Source organism: Dermacentor variabilis, chromosome 2, assembly GCF_050947875.1.
Source record: "Dermacentor variabilis isolate Ectoservices chromosome 2, ASM5094787v1, whole genome shotgun sequence".
In the NCBI taxonomy this organism is placed as follows: Eukaryota; Metazoa; Arthropoda; class Arachnida; order Ixodida; family Ixodidae; genus Dermacentor; species Dermacentor variabilis.
Genome location: NC_134569.1, coordinates 142,640,402 through 142,658,223, shown reverse-complemented (window position 1 = coordinate 142,658,223; position 17,822 = coordinate 142,640,402). Strand labels below are relative to the sequence as shown.

Genomic DNA, 17,822 nt, shown 5'->3' with positions numbered 1-17,822 from the left:
CAACACGGTAGAAAAAAAAAGAATGGAAGCGTTCTTCTTTCTTTGTCCATTATGTCATTCCATGCAGCATTGGGCGCGTTCCGCCATTGCAAACAATGGCGGAGTTAAATTTTGGTACATTTATTCCCACTTGAGTGCAGCTACCTATTGAAAATTCCCAGGTGTCCTTGGTTATCACTTATGAGACGCGAAGTCGAAAGCTTTGTAAAGTCTACTGTAATCCACCTTAATCCTCATTCGTTCACCTTAATTGACCCTAATCTGCCTTAATCCACGCAAATCCATTTTATTCACGCTAATTCACCCTATTACACATTAATCCACCCTAATCAGCCTTAATCCTCCTTAATACACATTAATCCACTTTGATCAACTTTATTACACCTTAATCCACCATATTCACCTTAATTAACCCTAATTCACCTTAATCCTCATTCATCCACTTCTATCGGCCTTAGTCTATCTTAATCCACCTTAATCCTATCACTAAACAATCATTAATTAACTTTGCCAATCATTAACCACCTCTTATACACGGCTAACAAGCTTTGGTGCGCTTTTGGCCTTCCTTGGGTCACGAGATATTTTCTGTACCTCACAACGCGACCTTGAAACAAGAGATCTAAACCTTTCGCCTTAATAAATTGATAGAACAACGAGCCCCTCAGCGGCAGTGTATACTTCTCTTGGCAGGAACTAGGGACGCAATTTAATGTGCACCTATTTGGCGGTACAAGTAGGCCTTTTACATACCGCTCATGGCGGAGCGCGGCCGCCGAAGCCGGGCATCGAACCCTCCTACCTTGTGATTAGCAGTAAAAACGCCAAGTCAATAATGAGCCAACGCGGCACTTGTTATTTGCGCATGAGCGACTACATCGTGCAGTTCGCGTTTTACAAAATCGCGTTATGACAAATTCCTCTGAAACAATTGTAAAATGTGCGCCTGTCTTTTTTTTTTGCGTTTCTTTCTCTCGGATTCTCGCTCTCTCATTCTGCAGCTTTTTACCCGCTGCGGTAGCTCAGTGGGTACGGCGTTGCGGCGCTGCTGAGTACGAGGTCGCGGGTTCGATTCATGACCGCAACAGCGACATTCCATGTGGATGGAATGAAAGAACGCTCGTGTGCCGTGCTTTGGGCGTACGTTATTCATTAGCTAATCCGGAGCTCTCCACCACGGCGTCTCTCATAAGCCACTACACACAGTTCCGGGATTGTAAACCCCACTAATTTGTTATGTTGCATTTTTTGTTCAATTCTTTTCTTGCAAATCAGTTTTGCGGAGGCCCGCACAGTGGAGGAAGAAGCTGCGTGGAAGGGAAATGTCATCCGCCCGACTATATCTTTTGTTGCGCTTATGTTTCGTCATACGACGTCATACGGTGCGATCCCGGCTCACGACCTTTTCCCGCCTTCCTCGTCTGCGCAGAGAACCAGCCCAACATGTCGGCCACCTGCACGGCCGGCGCCTCCCCAGCGCGGGGCCCCGTCTCCGGCTGGGCGCTCCTGCTGCTGCTGCTGCTGACACTGCCCACGACGCTGCACCAGCTCCCGCCGCTGCTGCTGTCCCTGCTGCCCCTGCCGTTGGCGGCGGCAGACGCGAGCCCGGCGGTGGCGGCGGCGGCGACGTCGACCCTGTTCCCTCGCCGTAGGATATGGTGCTAACTGTATACTCGCGGGGAGGGCGTGACGCCCCCACGGACATCTGCTCGCCGCCGCGCGTGGTGCCACGGCGGACAAAACAACCCCCGGGGTGTCGTCGGTGTCGCGGTCCTTCCGGGACACGTCGGCGCCGCTTTGGAGGCGCGCCCACCGACACGGTGTGGGAAAGAAGAAGCGAAGTGCAGAGGTGGTGTGTTATACCGTGTGGCGGTGGCCGAGCGTCTCCCGGCAATGCGTGGACCTTTCCTTCTTCTCCTTCTTCTTCCTCCTATCTTACTTTTTTTGTTTTTTTGTTTACTTTTCCGGCAGAAGGTCAGTTTGCGAGATCCTTGCGCGGGGTTTGGGCGCAGGTAACCTCGCTACGGCCCAGCCAGCGTTCACTTCGCTGCCCTTGATGACCAGCACGGCGCACGACGGAGCCACGTACACGCAGAGGAGTCGACTGACCGTCAGATGGGTCGCAGTCGGCTTCGCTTTGGGCTAGCTCTAAATGCGTGTGGCTTACGCCGCTGAACGTTCTCTACCCTACGTGCTTGTTTTTTTTTTCTAATTATGGTTATCTGAGCCGCAAAGCGTATTCACAACTCGTGGCTGAGGAACGCCTTGACAGACGCGGACAAGGTACTTTTCTTTTTCACCGTGGGTTCGCGTAAACCTATATCGGTCTGTCGACAGATCGTTCGTCTAGTCTCCCGAAAACTATTGGAGTCAGACTCCCCGTCGCCTCATCGCGAACAACATGCTTAGCTAAGTTCCGAGAAGCTTTCGTTCAGGCTGCATCGCGTATTGAACCTCGTCGTTTGTTTGTTTATGTCAAACGTGTTCCTGGATTCTCGTTGCTTTTAGGGTAAGCTTTGTAGCGACATGCAACCAAGAACGCATATTTTAGGCTCCGCCAACTTTAGTATACATATACATTAAGAATGTAGATTAGGCGATTCTACACCAATGTACTGGTATAATCCAAAACTGACCCAAGCGCTGTCGCCGTGCTGGGTCTGTCGAGGCATGCTTCAGCTGTAGTTGCCTGAAAAGTGGTCCTGCCGGAACCAAGTATCAGTGACTAACTCGACCTATAGTATAGGCGTTGTTACCGCTGCAGCAACTACCGCCGCATTGGATTTACGAAGACAAACTGCGTCAGAGTTTGCTGTGTTTGGCGATTATGCCTCCAACTTGCGGCTATACTGGCAGTGAAAAGCTCTCCCAAGTTGATGCAACGCCCCCGGTATCTACGCATGGCCGATGGCATTGAGTTTACCGAGGTTTTCTGTTGACATTGTTATTTGCTAACGGCACGCCGCACGTGCGTCACGCCCATCTGCAAGAGCAGGCGCTACAATGTGACGCTCGCAGCTTGCGGAGACTTCTGGTCATGTTCCGATCGCCCCTGCATTTGTGGAAACCCCACCCTCGCCCGCATCTTACCGTGACCATCAGTCCATGGTTTTTTTTTAAACAGCCACGCCGCATGTTTACCGACTGCTCTCATTCTGTGGTGCCCGGCGGTGTTAGTGTGCGCACCGTAACATTCCGCCATAGTGTTGAAGTCTGCAATGGCCGTGCATTGAGCCAATCAGAGAGGGTGTAGCGGCCCTCTATGCCAATCGGAGCAGACAGGACTGCGAATTCAACAATATGGCGGAACTATATGGGGGTTTTACGTGCCAAAACCACGATCCGATTAGGAGGCACGCCGTAGTGGGGGACTTCGGAAATTTGGACCACCTGGGGTTCTTAAACGTGCACCTAAATCTAAGTACACGGGTGCTTTCGCCCCCATCGAAGTGCGACCGCCGTGGCCGGGATTCGATCCCGCGACCTCGACCTCGTGCTTAGCAGCCCGACACCATAGCCACAAAGCAACCACGGCGGGTAGGGAGGAATTTGACCCCAAGTTTTCGTACCATTCTGAAGAGATCCGCAAAACAGGCGACATGGGAAGGAACGTCGCTGAGGAAACAAGTACGGCGGTTCGCTAATGGTGACAACGGGGTGCAAGCGAGAGAGAAGTTTCCACAACAGTCGTCTCGCACGCTTGGCTGTTTGCGAAGCAGTTGGCGAGAGAACTTGTCGATTTAAGCAAGCAGTGCTCAGCTTGCTTCTTTAGGGTGTTCGTGTGCTGCTGTTTACACTGAGATGTGACGCACGTGCGCCCCCAAGTTTCTCTCTCTCTCTCTCTCTCTCTCTCTCTCTCTCTCTCTCTCTCTCTCTCTCTCTCTCTCTCTCTCTCTCTCTCTCTCTCGTTGGTTTCCGTTTCGTGTTCTCCAAGGTCCGACGCTTCCGTCGGCGTTCCCGCGGTGTCTATGCATGCTCCCAAGCTCGCCGTAAAACTCGCTCGGTGGCCTGCGTTGAGCGCTCACCGCGAGTTGTTCAAACTTCTTCCACTGTTCGCCGGACGGGTTCTCTCCTATGCCATTCACTCAAGAAGCGAGGCGGGAAAAGAAGTAAAAGTCGCCGAAATGGAGGCGGCAGGGAGAGGCGAGCCTTTAAGCTGGGACCTGGGCACGCGTTCGCTTCGACGTACTCCAATTTTATGGCCTCGTGGTATACCGTTGGTTTCGTTGTAAACTAATCCCTTGGCAACTGGCACGCGCACACATGGAAGAGTAACGTCGCCCGGTCTATAGTGTCTCGACATCTGGAAGCCATTGCAAATCATTACGGGCTTAGCTCGTTGCCAATGAAGCCTCTAGTCCCGTCTTGTGCACCGTGGCACTGGAAACGCCGAAGGCATGAAACCGAAACGACATCTGAACTCTTTTGTCACACGTACATTCACGTGTTCACTTCCACGTTTGCGCAGCGAGCGTTTGAAAGATATTTCCTGATTTATTTATGTAACCTAAAGGCTCATTCGAGCATTCCATATGGGAGGAGTCAGTTACAATAATAAAGGTGAAAAAAAAACCAGCATTAGTAAGGTACAGTGACATAATTATATACTGCAAGAAAATAGATGCGCACTATGCACTGAACATAGAAATAATCACAAATTTAGGAAAAGTCAACTAGTTAATAAAAACATCATGATCAATGACTGATACAATGCCCTTAGGTAGGTTATTCCAGTGGTATATTGTCAAAAGTAGTGGTGAAAAACGATGCAGATTAATGCGTGCAAAAGAAAAAGAAAGGGGGGTGTATATTAAAGGGGTGATCTAAGCGCTGAAAAACACAATGAAAATTGGTAACCATGAAAACTGGAATGTCCTGAAAACTGGAATGCCACTGGACAACGGCGTCGGCTCTCAGTTTCCTCAAATTCATCGACAACTGCGCTGCTCCCGTTTCTCCCGAGGTGACCGGCCCACTGATATTTCACAGCGCATCGCCTTCAAAAAACGCCATCTAAACACGATCGCCACATCCTCGCCTCGGCTCGTCAGTGGACGCCTCCTGGACTGTCCGGTCTAAACACGCCTCTCCTGTGCACTGAGCTTACTGGAAGTTATATAACAATACGTCTCGCAGGAGCCACCGTTGAAGGAAGCCTTTGTTGCTTATAGTTTCCTTTTTTTTTCATTAATTTCCTCAGGCGAAGCCCCTCGTTACTCCCGGTTCCCCTATAGTCTTCAACTTCAGTTCAGTTGCTGGCATGTAATCAAGCAAGAAAGTAAGGGAAAAGGCGAAGAGTTGATCTCTCCTGCTCCCTTAGGTCTTCGCTCCTCAACAGCGTTGGAAATAGGAGCCAGATAAAGTCTGCAGTCAACAAAAGCGGGTAAAGCCCGTGTCGACAACAGATGTGCCTCCCGTTCACGTGTGCTGAGAAGCCAACGCGGCGTGCGATTGCGGAAATGAACCGCAGTGCGGCATTTCTGGTGCGAAAACTATCCGCGCGAAAATAAAAATGAAATAGAAAAAAAAAGGACACTTAGCAACTCACCGGATTTTCAGTGGTCTTGCAGCCTAGGTTTATACATACTGCGCTCCATAAGGGATTTCCTCGGCCCGAAATATATTCGTTTGGCCGTACCTTCCTGTGGTATACATTTCCGGCAAATATATTACTTGGTGTATTAGTTTTCCGCTTACGTTAGAGCAAAAAGAGAAAAAAAAAGAAAGAAAAAGTGGAGTCGTTGTCACCGTCCGGATCCTTTCTTGTTCTAAGTGAACGTGGAAGGAGGCACTTCGTTTTCCAGTGCCCTGCGCGACACGCGGAAATACCAACGACATCAACAAGTACCATCCCACTCGCTATGCTCGCAACCAATGCTTGGACAATTGCATCCCTTCACAGTCGTGTTCCTATATTTCGCGGACTTCCACTCAAAGCAGGCGTCCGCTGTTCCCTCGTTCAAGGCCTTAGTTGGGCGGCTTTCGCAAACGGCGTCTTGGAAATCTATGGAAGTTCCGCACTGAACAAAAAGCGGAGGAGTGATCTGTCTTTTCAAGGAAGCGCGCAAGTAGCTCTGAAGGTTCTTACCAGCGTTCTGGCTGCTTTTACGTTCCCAGGTGAGAGGCAAAGCAAGAATAAAGGACGCGCACAGATACGGACGAGATGGTGAACAATGTACAAAAAGAAGGTATAAGAGATGCCAAAGCATACGACGAGAGAAATATTCGAATTTCGCGCGTATACAAAGGCACGAAAAACAACGCACTAAGAAGAGGACAATGCAACCTAAAGTATTAGACTTCAGGCTAAACCCACGTGCAACTTTTAAGTACTACGCTAAGGGCTCTAGATTTGTTCAAACAGGTACTAGGAGTAAGCTTCGGTCGGCAGTTGATGCTTTCACGTCGCGCTGGGACATTCGTTAAGAAACCTGCGACAGCGTTGGTCGCATATATGTTGGAAGCTGGTTCTTATACTCGAGGGGAAAAGCAGTCGCTGACGCCACAATCAGCGCCACGGTGATCCGCTGTTATCGTTCGATCTCGCTTCGCCGTCAAAGGCGTGAAACTAGGCTCTTCAGCCTTTCACTTCGAAACAAAGAAAATCAAAAATATAAAAATAAACAAGTTACAGTAGGAACGAAGTGACCAATTATTCGTTCCAGCGTGCATTCGCAAGTTCTGGAAGACGTAACGAGGTGCCGGGTAAAAACTTTTTTTTTTCATTTATAAGTGTGGAAGACTTCGCGAGAGCAGACACCTGCCGACAGCCCGAACAGATTCGCTGAGCACGCCTAATTTACAAGAGAGCGACGAGAGAAAGACGGAACACGATTTTTCATCGTCTGCAAACAGTCCGAGCTCGAGAAAAAAAAAAATCTCATTTGGACGTGCAACGGAGCGAAGGATACCCGCCGGCGGAGGATAAATGGCTGCACTGTCGTGCTTGCGACCGCGCTATTCCTTCTTTCTCGAGAAAAAGGCAGCGTGCACCTTTCTTCTGATAATCCTAAGCGATTCCTGACGTTCATTCTTTGCGCACTTTCTGGTCCTCGTCGTCGACATTGTTCATATTAAAGTTTGTTAAGGAAGGTCCTCAAACGCCTTCGCTGGAACACAGAAGGAGCCTTCTCGGTGTTTTATTTCTCTCTCTTCCTTGCATGCGAGCCCATTAGTCGACTGTCCCAGAAAAGTTTCACGCGATTTTTTACCCACTCTGACTGAGAAAGAGACCGCCGTTGCCAAGGGAGGATCAATTTTCCGCGACGGTTCTTCAACAGGCGGTATGGCGTAGTAAATTTAACGTGATGCTGCAGTGCTGAACGAATGAGATGGAATTCAGAAAGAGGGAAAAGCAACAAAGGCATTTCTTTTAATTAACCCCCCTATTTTGCGAACGTCATCACAACGCGTCAGCGTTGTAATTCTGTACACCGCATAGGGTATACAAGCTCCTAAAATAGGTTTCGGCTAATTGTGTTCTTGATGGTTCAAGGAAGCAACAGCGTACGAATGTTTTCTCTAATTGCGGTGCGCTAAAACCCGCTATCACCTTGATATCACTCGTGTTTAGGCCTAGTCAGTTCGCAGTTCTTCATCAACGTGGCTTGAAACAGACAAACAGAAGAGAAGCGACAGCAAGTTGGCAACGTTGTACGTTGACTACGTCGACCGCAAGCTCTTACGTAGAAGTCAACGCTTACTGTAGCTACGCATTTATCATCAAACAATCGACACCGTAGAGTGAGAGAAGCAGTTAGAAATTTCCTTTAGGGTATTTCGCCTAGGCCTTAACTGACTGCCGATTTCTATTGGACGGGTTTTACGAGCCTGAAGGAGCTTACCGGTGATGCGAAGAGCGAAGACATATGCAAAGCAACGCGCGCTCAAGGTCCCCGCTTATCTGCGCAGCCACACACGGCTCGCAGAAAGGTTCCACCAAACGCATTTCTACACGATTCCAAAGTCTCCCGCGTATGCATATACGTACACATACCAAGTAGACCATAGGCCTTGACGCGAGTCCTCTTCGGCCCCGCCTAAAGCGCTGCCAGTGCAGTAAGGGTGATTCCCCCTTCCTGCGGCAGCCAGGGGTTTTCCACGTACCGTACTTACCGAGTCGATCCCCCCAAGTGACATGCGCCGCCGCATGTCCTCCCTGTATCTCTCGTCGTGGAAGCGTTATTACCTGCCAGCCTTACGAGGAGAAGGAAGCACCTTATATAAAGACGGGCAGTTGTCGGTAGGACTATACCTTCGTATCTCGTACAGGGCAACGTGCTTGTTCCCCACAGTGGCACTGGCCTCCAAGCCCTGTCAATCTTCTCTCTCTCTCTCTCTTTCTCTCTCTGGCGCCCGAGCGCAAAGTTCTTTTCGTCTTCGCGTTCCTGCCTCGTGTGCGCATGCGCAGTGTGCTTGTGTAGGAAGCCTAGTGTGTGCATGTATTGGCGTAGAAAGAAATGCGGCCAAGTCGAGGCCTGCTTCTTTCGTAGTTATGTTTCTGGCCACTGTCTGGGGGTTCGATGCTCCGCTTACGCGATCTCTCCCCCTCGACTTCACGCGAGTCGGACAAAGTCCTTATGCGAAGTTCTCGCGGTTCCCGCTAGGGGGAAATGCTGTTGAGTAGCGCGCAGTAGCGCGCGGTGAAAAGACGAGAGAAAGAAAGGAATATGCACACACATGTGCCGCGTGTCGTGTCAGGGTTGTTTCTCCCCGGGCGTGTAATGGGTTTTTGGAAAGTAGTCGCCGACACAGCGGTTACGCGGCCATTCTCGAATCGTTCGTTTGGCTACTCGCAGAAGCGTCGGTGCACCATATGTAGGTAGTTTGTGGGTCATAGTGTTACACGCTCGGAAAGTGTGTCGCATACCTTAATCGTGGAGACTCACAACAGTTTGTGAGGTGCTCCCTGGTGATCTCAGATGTCATTTTCATTACGTGGTAGCGCGCCAAGCAGCTGCAAAGATTTTGTTTTCATGATTTTTTTGTTTCCTTCTTAGTCTCAAACCTTGACAAAGCATGTGCTTCTATAAAGAATGGTCCTCACTCTGTTGACCGAGGCAAATTTTCAATTGGTGCAAAGGTGAAAGCGCTAAATTGAGCATCACCCTTCGTTTTAACTCGACCGCTAAAAAAAGGAATTGGTGTTTTTTTTTTCTATGTATATATACATAAAAGAATCGCAACAGGAGCCCACACTTCGTGAAGCTCTGGATCCGATGACTTGTTTCTACGGTGACGCGAATTTCGCTATTACTTGACGGATATTGTTCTTTATTTTAGTCAACAAGCCTTCTGTGTGTTCTTTTTCAATATATGGAGTTTTTCTTTTGCCGAACGCTTAGCTGACGTCACAGTGACGTCAGTTAAGTCGATGAATGCCAAGTGACATCACAGAAAATCGCTTAAGAAGTCAACGTAGCGTTCCCACATTCGAACAGAGCGTCATGAACATTTTGCTTTAGTCTCCATTCAACAAAGTTTACTTGCATTATGACTTTTCTTATTAACTTTATGATACGAAGAGAAACATGCCGGTGCGCCACTAAACACGACATATCAATCAATCAAACATGCTGTCGAGGCCCCAAGCCGTTCATTTAGCGAGTCAATCCGGAAATTTCACGAAGGGTGAGCTTATCAGGCTTACGAGGAACGTGCAGCGCCTGCCTGAGGCTGCGACAAGTTGATATTGTAGATAAGTGGAATGCGAACAGGTCAATTCAAACATCAAAACGCCTAAGTACTGAACTTATTCAGTGAATTTCATATATAAGCGCGCTATCGGTGTTTCTCTACAAAGAACTGTGTGGCACGTGACGCGAGCGAAATTTCTCATCAGGCACAAGATTTTCAATTTTGCTGCTTTGCTTTTCTTTTCAGTTTTGGCATCATGCGTCCCTAGTTGCACGTGAGAGGTGTTGTTAGTAATACAGTTTCCATTGTCGGAGTTATGTGGGGAGGCAACAGAAAACAGAAAGAACAAACTCCGGGGCATTCCCGGAGGAAGGAGTGAAAGTCCAATGGAAGGAACACTAAAGTAGCTTTGCTGTTGTACACTATAGACGTTGTCGCATCCGTATAATTTTTCTTTTTTTTTTTTGCTTACTTATGGGTGGAGGGGGAAGGGGGCAAGCACACGGTGCATTTCGAGGGACATATCTTACTCGTTGTACATAGAAGTATATATATATAAATATATATTATATATAAATATAAATACTATATGAAAGTATAAATAAACACGTACGAGCTATTATAGCAACGCTACTATTTACGCACACTTGTGGATCTATATAGTTGCTCCGAGACAATCGCATTAACTCTGTACCAAGCGTCGCCCTTTCTTTCAAAGGGTTCAGGGTTCTCCTCCCAAACCAAACAGGTTCCCAGTCGTCACACAGATGGCTAAGCTTGAGGCTCTCCAAAAGAAAAAAAAAATAGAAAGGCAGCAGCACGACTAAACCGCGGCCGCGCCCGCTCTGGCTTCACAGCCGACCAAAAAACCACTGCCGGCTCGACTGAGGTATGACTTGCCGCTGAAACCTGCGACGTCCAGAGGCCCTTCGTCAAAGTTTAAGAAGCAAAGTCTCGTCGCTGCTTTATTATTACTTTCTTTTCTGCCACAGCGATAGCATTTCTCCACTGATGGTTAGTTTCGTGTTTGCGAAGCTTACTTGAAACGGTACACCCAAGTAAGGAACGAGCAAAGCGATCTTTGATCTTCGAGTATGTCGTGGACACGTGCGAACAGCGCCAGCAGAACCCTGCTCGTACCGGCGCGCCCACCTCCTATCTAGAGCGCTCAAAAGCTAAGCGCAGCAAGACTTTCGCATCGTGCACGAGTCGTTTGTGGTGATACGGATAACGGCATGGGCTTAATGAGCACCCCGAAGCTGGTCAGAGACAAAGATCCTTAGACCGTCATCTTTCAACATCGCTTTAACGGGAAACCTTGCAAAAGAAAAAACTGAAAAGCAAGCAAGAGGCAGGACGTCTCTTAAGTAAACCCAGGTCACTGTTGGCGTGGGATATGACGTCACACATAATGGCCAGGCTAACGCTCTCCCCTTGCCGTTGCCATGTGCGCATGCGCACCTTTCACGACTCGACGCGTCGTCTAAGTAACTTTAATCAGCCAGATCAGGGTGCTCGCTTGCTGTTGTCTGCTGCTATCCATGAAGCGATCATCGTTTTTTTTTCTTTTTCGCCCTTGGTTGCACGTATGCCTTTTCGTGTGACAGATCGTCGCTCAACAGTCCCCTCTGCGCTTGGAGCACCTCGTCTTATTTCTCGCGACGTTTGAATGCAGTGGTTCCGCGTTCAGAATCTTGACAACGCGTCTTAACAAAAGGCGTGTGCTCTGTGACCATGACGTCACGCGCGCAGGCGATGAGCCCCCTAAGAAACCTGCGCTTTGGAAAAAAAAAAGAGAGAGAGAGCGTAAAAATGTCACTGAAAGAACTTGCAAAAGCAGCCTTTGCTCTCTCGCCATATTGTGCGCGTGCCCTCGCTCATCAATCGCCGCGGTTCAGGTACACGGTAACCAACTCGCACTAACAACGTGCAGGTAATACGCGTGTGAAGCTTCCGTTTTTAGCTCCGACCGGTGTTGTGGCTTGGAAAATTACGGTTTCGTTGCCTCCGAGATTTCTGGCGCACACTTTTGCATGTTTTCCCAACTTTTTTTTTATTTCTTTATCCGCGGTTAGAGATATTACACACAAAAGGTATCGGGCAAAAATGACGCGAACCAAATATACTGAGCGCCACATTGCTATCGCTTATAATACTTTCTGTGACTAGACATCTCGGAGGCACAAATGAGACAGAAGAGGGTTTCATACAAGCAGCTTCACGGACCAGTACAGACATTAAGCATAACTCAACATCGCAAATGAAAGACGATCGCTTGAGCATCATCCACCTCTCCCTTTTTGATGGGCTCCCTGCCTTCGCATGTGACGTCAGTGCTCAGTTCGCGCACGCCTCGCGCTATCTAGCATGTGTTGATCTGAGGTGTCACGAACATGTTGCCGAGCGCTAACAATAGCGGTACATAGCATGCACTAATGCCACAACGTGTTCCATCAAAAATGCTTGCAAAATGTTGTTTTGCACTTTGTCGTCGTGCGTCGCTGCGCGTGAAAGATTCGCCTCGGCGAATGGAAGGTGCATTTTTTCAGCGATCCCGTCAGTGGCCTCGTAGTCTGTTTGCGTGTGTAGGCGCCATGTGACTTATTGCACAGAGGCACCATAACAAGACAATGTCACTCGCCTAACTCGACTCTCGCGGCACTTAGCGCCGACATCTGTCGTGTCGCGTCGTACAGGCGACGCGAGGCTGTTTGGCAAGCGCCTCCTCTCGTCGGCGTACCAACAAGCTCGCAGTGTAGACTGTGCGTCGGCTTTCTTGCTCCGTACAGTGCGTACAGTGACGCGTCACTTTGGTCGCGTTGAAAAGAAAGCGGCGATTCGAGCAGAGCTGGCGCTGGATTGAGGAATTAAACGGCACGCGTTCATACCTGACCTTCTCCTGCTATCTACACGGTGAGCGTGTTCGAAAAGAACAGCGTAAAGCAAAAAAAAAAAAAGCGAAGACAATCGTTGAATTCACTCTCTCTATCTTTTGTACACACCGATTCATCAGCGTGCTCTTTTACGGCCGTCTCCGTCATCGCTATGCGAGACGAGTAGAGCGAGCGGCGGACGGCAGGCGCACCCTTCTTGCCTTTTATTACTCTTTCGAAACGTATACGGATCTTTATTTTCTTCGCTCTTTTTCTCTTCGCGATGTTCGTGAAAGCTTTTACTCGACTATATGCAGTTTACACGGCCACGTACGAAGACGCGGCACCGGTGTTGCAAGGTATACGACACGGCCGGAGCTCCCCTCCACTCACACACACACAGGACGAGTCCACAAGTGTATATGTATATATATATACTGGCGCCCACACTTCCAGACCGTATAGTTCCTGAAACGAAGTAAACCTTTGTAAATTAAAGCGCCCTACCGCCCGACCCCCTTTCCCCGTCGATCTGCCGACTTGGCCTGAGGGTAGTAAGCACTTGAAATGTGGTGTCGGGTGTGTAAGTGGGTCGAACTCGCAAACTTGCGCGGCGGGGACGAGGGGCGCAGTGCTTCCCGCGTTTTGCCTCGAAACTATAGCCCTGCCCAAGGAAAACACACATTTTCAAAGCGGTGCCGGAACTAAGAACAATAATGGGCGGGTGGGACACTTCTAAATGCGGCGGTATGACCAAGTGACGTCGATGGCGATGACCATCGGGTCCAGCTGAGTCCGCCGCCTGCAGAAATTGACAGTTGGCGTTCGAAAATGTTTCGCGAAGGGCGCGTGCTGACCTCACGTGACGGTCTCTCTTGCGAGGATTCGCTTTTGTCATCGTCCCGTCGTTTTTGCCGTTTGTGAAAGCCTTTGCATAATGCGTCCCTCGTCACCGTAGTGCGTGTTTGCACAGCGCACCCTTACTGAAACGGCAGCGCTTCGTTTCCGATATTAAAGTGTGTAAAAGAGAGCGTTCGCGGCGCAGCAATCAGCGATGCACGTAGAACATTACAACGCCACGCGACGACCCAGTGGCACGCACCTATTAGCGAGTCGCACATGTATGTATCTGTACTCCTGGCCGCCGGGTCCCCACCTCGAGAAATAAAAAAAAAAAGTTATTACTGGTTGTCGCGCCCGTCGAAAAGTCATGTTAGAATCCTCCCTCTGAGCAGTAAAGCCTTCGCGTTTGCTTCGGAGAGGATTGCTGCTAATATAGTCTACTGTAGACTAAGGTCGATCGTGCGCACTTGTTGACTGCGATATGCACTGTAGCTTCTGCACACGTAGACCTCCCGGAGAGGAGTGTTGCCGTATAGGGCTAGCAACGTATGCCGATTCTGCGTGCTGCGACTAGAACGCCGTGCCAGGCCGTACTTCGGTCGGTGTCGTCCGGTGAGCAACCACCGCGCATAACGGTGCCCCCTTTGGGAACGCGCGGTTCCTGCCTGACGGAACTGGGCTCCTGGGTTCCGCCCTGTTGGGGTCGCAGAAACAACCGCTGCCAGACGTGAGTCTATCGCTGGAACATGTTAGAACGCTCTCGGACAATTATATGCACCTGCAGCCTTCGGAGGCGGAGGAACGGGGACGGCTGCAGCGACCCTGAAGCTTATAGCGAAACAACTCAACCGTGCGTACAAGCAGTCGGGACGGAGAGCTCCGCAGCTACACGAGGGTTTTCGGAAGGCTGCGGCGCGAAATAATGCCTTGTTTTTAGAGCATGCGACAAAACACCCGTTCTCGTTCTTCCCGTGTCTCCTTCGAGTTTCCCGTGTATTCCGCGCATGTCGTTGCTTCCCGACAAAGACGGACCACCTGCGTGTATGTAGTAGATGTGTGCGTATCTTTTTGCCTGCGCGGGTGAAACTTGTTGCCGGTTTGTGCGCGTGTCTTGTATAAACGTGAGCACCTGTGCCTGGACCTCCTTTCACGCACATTCTTTATTTTCCTTATTTTTTGCGTGTGCGTTTCACATATCGCGTTTCTCCTTCCCCACGACGTAGCAGATACGTACGTTGCATTTCTTAGGCGCCGTTTTCACGGCGACGTTCAGACGTCTGGTGCAAACGGATCCGCGGAATAAAAGCGAGAACGGTGCTCGTAGAGCACCAAGATCCTTCGTCGCAGACTACGGGAGCAGAGGCACAAAGACAGGATCGCAAGAAAGAGTTGCGTCGACATTTTGCTCGACTTGTTTGCTTGACGCGTTCGGCGCGTCTAACATTGGCGGGCTTCAGTGGTGGACGCACCACCAGTCCATCTGATGACGCTGGTCAATGACGCTGGTCAGTGACGCTGGTGCACGTGAGGCGTCGATGGGTATTTGTGTAGCGCGCAGGCCTGCCTGCCTGCCTTCCCCGCACCATCCCGCCCCGATCCCACTTCGCTCCATTCTCCAAAGTAATCAAGACTGCGTGGTACAATTACTGTTTGGTCCAATGACTGAGTCCTTGAGCAAGATGTCCGTGGAAAGCAAGGGCCCGTTTGCGGTCGTCCTCGTATGCTGACGATGCGGTTGCATAATGTCTCCGACGGGATTCCACGCTATCTGCATGGGCCAAGCGCCGAAATTTTCGCTCCTCATATCTTCGCGCGAGTCTTTTCTGCCGGCAAAGTGGTGCACTTCAGTGTGTAACTCCTGCACAGTTCGTCGCCCGCGCCTTCTAGAAGCAGTTGTTATTCTAACCCTGTTCACTGTCGAAAAAAAGCCCTGAAACTGAGTTATGTTTTGCGTGAGTGCAGATGTGCTTGTCTGTGTCAATAGTCACTCGTTTGATGTTTGCGCCCTCGAATACGACGAAAGGGGGCTCTTGAAATACAGTTGAAAGGCAGATACCGAAGGAGAAAAAAAAAACGCTCGCCACGGGGAATTTCTGAGCAAAGGTTGTCTGTTGTCCAACGCTGAAACAAAGTAACATTAGCCTGAACATGCACAACGGGACCGGTGTTCCTCAAAGAAGTGTGTGAGTGTGCGCTTCCTGTTCCAACAAATGTCAGCGTCCCTGAAGGCGACGTCGAGGCGAAGACTATGTCGCCATGGACTCTTTCCTTGAATTACTAATATTTTTCATTACCTGATCTTTTCTTTTCTCTGCACAATAGTCCTTCATCGCTCTGCCCTTTCCTCGGAAATAAAGGAAACAAGTACACTTGTGTTGTTCCTTTCTGTCGCAGCATCAGTCCATACGACGACGATGCTGCGGCCGAGTCAACTTTTGCCGCATGCGCGCCTTTTAAACCCAAGGTTAATGAATGTGCAAGCAAGCGCGTGCGTTTGTGCGTCCGTGCGCGCGCGTTTCCTTACTGTGTTAAGAGTGCGTCAAGTGGGCCCACAGCAAGTTATTTTTTTATCACCAAGATCACTCGAGATACTTTTTTTTCACTAAGAATGCTCATCTACTTGCACCTCGCTTAAGAGAAAGCATCAACCACCTTTCTGGAATGATGCCTACTTGCACACCCTTTAAACAGCGCATCGAAGAGTTGGCTTTGGTTCCTGACCCTAACTAGCGCACCTTCGGAGTGATAAGCCCACGGTTTCTTTTTCAGGCTGTCCCTGGCTCCCCAGAGCATGAAGCTACTGGGCACGAAAACCCAGGTCAATAGACCAACACTCCACGCCTCACCCAACATCGCTTAAGGAACTGGAGTGTGTCTTTAAGCCCTCGAGTTTCACTGTCACTCCTAACAGCTCCTGCTGGCCACGAGGAAAGTCGCAATTGCTCTACTCGAATGCAACCGCAGCGCAACGTCTGCCTTCGCGGAAGCGAATAGCCTAGCCGACACTGCCCTCACATATTCATTCCGTTCTTCGCGCAGCCTTTCATCTCGTTGTCGAAGCTTTCGCCATGGCCAAGGGCGCATTTCTTCAACGAGTCATCTTTACATGTGATCGTCTTGGTTTCTTAGGGGCTTCAGTCGCCTGAGGTAAATGGCACAACTCGGCGGTAGTTCGCGTTATCATACACAGCCAGCACTTTCCCGAACGAAGCGTATTCAGTGCCCTCATCGGTCAGATTTAGTGTACGACCTTCACATTGGCTAAATATCACGATACACCGCGCCTGGTATCCCACACCCCCTCTGCAATATACTTCCACGCTGTGTGCATTTTGCCTTATATCACAGGACTAATAGGCAGCCGGTAAACGAGATAAAAGAGAGCCACCATCGGGCTATCGATAAAAGGCATGAAATTATACTTCAGTGGCTGCCTGAACATACCGACATTGCTCGTAATGAGCTTACTGACGAGGCCGCCCAATAAGCCCATGTAGCAGCAGTTCCTACCAGTTCCGATCTCCTTATCCAAAACCGACGCTGCAAAAAAACGTCATTTCGTGACTAAGGCTATGACACGCAATTATCGGACTCCTCACAACCTCCAGAAATTTTATCTTCATGTACTTGGTCCATCCCTAAAGCTACAAGTGCCATCAAAAGTTTTCTGCACTGAAGCGACATCGTTGTGGCCCCTCTGGGTCGGGCTGGCATTTACAAAGGCCTACTCGTTCCGCATCGGAATGACGGATACGCCTGTGTGCGACTTTTGTGGAACAGAAACTATTGAACACATCTTGTGTTTCTGTCCCTGGTACGACGTCGAGCGCGAAGCTCTCCGGACAGCATTGAACCGACTGGACACTGGACCCTTTTCGGAAATTAATGTCGTCGGACCATGCCCGTGCGCGTCGATGGCACAGAAAGCCACGAAAGCGTTATTGCGGTACCTCAAGTAAGCAGGTCTTTGTGACCCTTTATAGAATCGGTTCGTATCTTCAAATGTGCGCAAGATTCTGCTACCTCTCTCTTCTTGCACTTATCCCCTTTCCGGAATTCAGGATAGCAAACTTGACGTGCGTCTGGTTAACCTTCCCGCCTTTCCTCGCCTCTCTCTTGCCTTCTCTCTCTCTCGCCCACTTTGGAACGGTCAAGAATAAAACACTGCCAAAGGCGCGAGGTAAGAAGTTCACTCTTTATTGGGCGAACTTACTATCATGAGAAGAAGTAACATTGTAAGCACAACCATAGCAGCAAGCCCATACGTAGGTCGTTGAAATGTGATCTACAGGTCAAATGCGTCAGCTTTTTACACATGACTCGTCGTACATTGCATCGCAATCGCTGGTATACTCGCGTCCATTCCAGAACGTACACACCACTATTCGCTTCGCGCACGCCGCTCGGATTAGATTTGTTCGCTATAGAATCGACAACATTCGAGAAAGTTGCGATTGTTCAACTACGCTG

General features: G+C 49.6%; 1 protein-coding gene across 3 annotated transcripts in view; it reads left to right on the top strand.

The window, feature by feature from the left end:
- LOC142572796 (acetylcholinesterase-like) overlaps positions 1-15,721 on the top strand; it is a 184,953-nt gene extending 169,232 nt beyond the window's left edge. For all 3 annotated transcript variants that reach the window (XM_075682156.1, XM_075682155.1, XM_075682154.1), the window contains exon 5: positions 1,430-15,721. In XM_075682156.1, the coding sequence (XP_075538271.1) occupies positions 1,430-1,665 (236 nt within the window). In that variant the 3' untranslated portion in view covers positions 1,666-15,721. The remainder of the gene's footprint in view (positions 1-1,429) is intronic.
- The last annotated feature ends 2,101 nt before the right edge of the window (positions 15,722-17,822 follow it).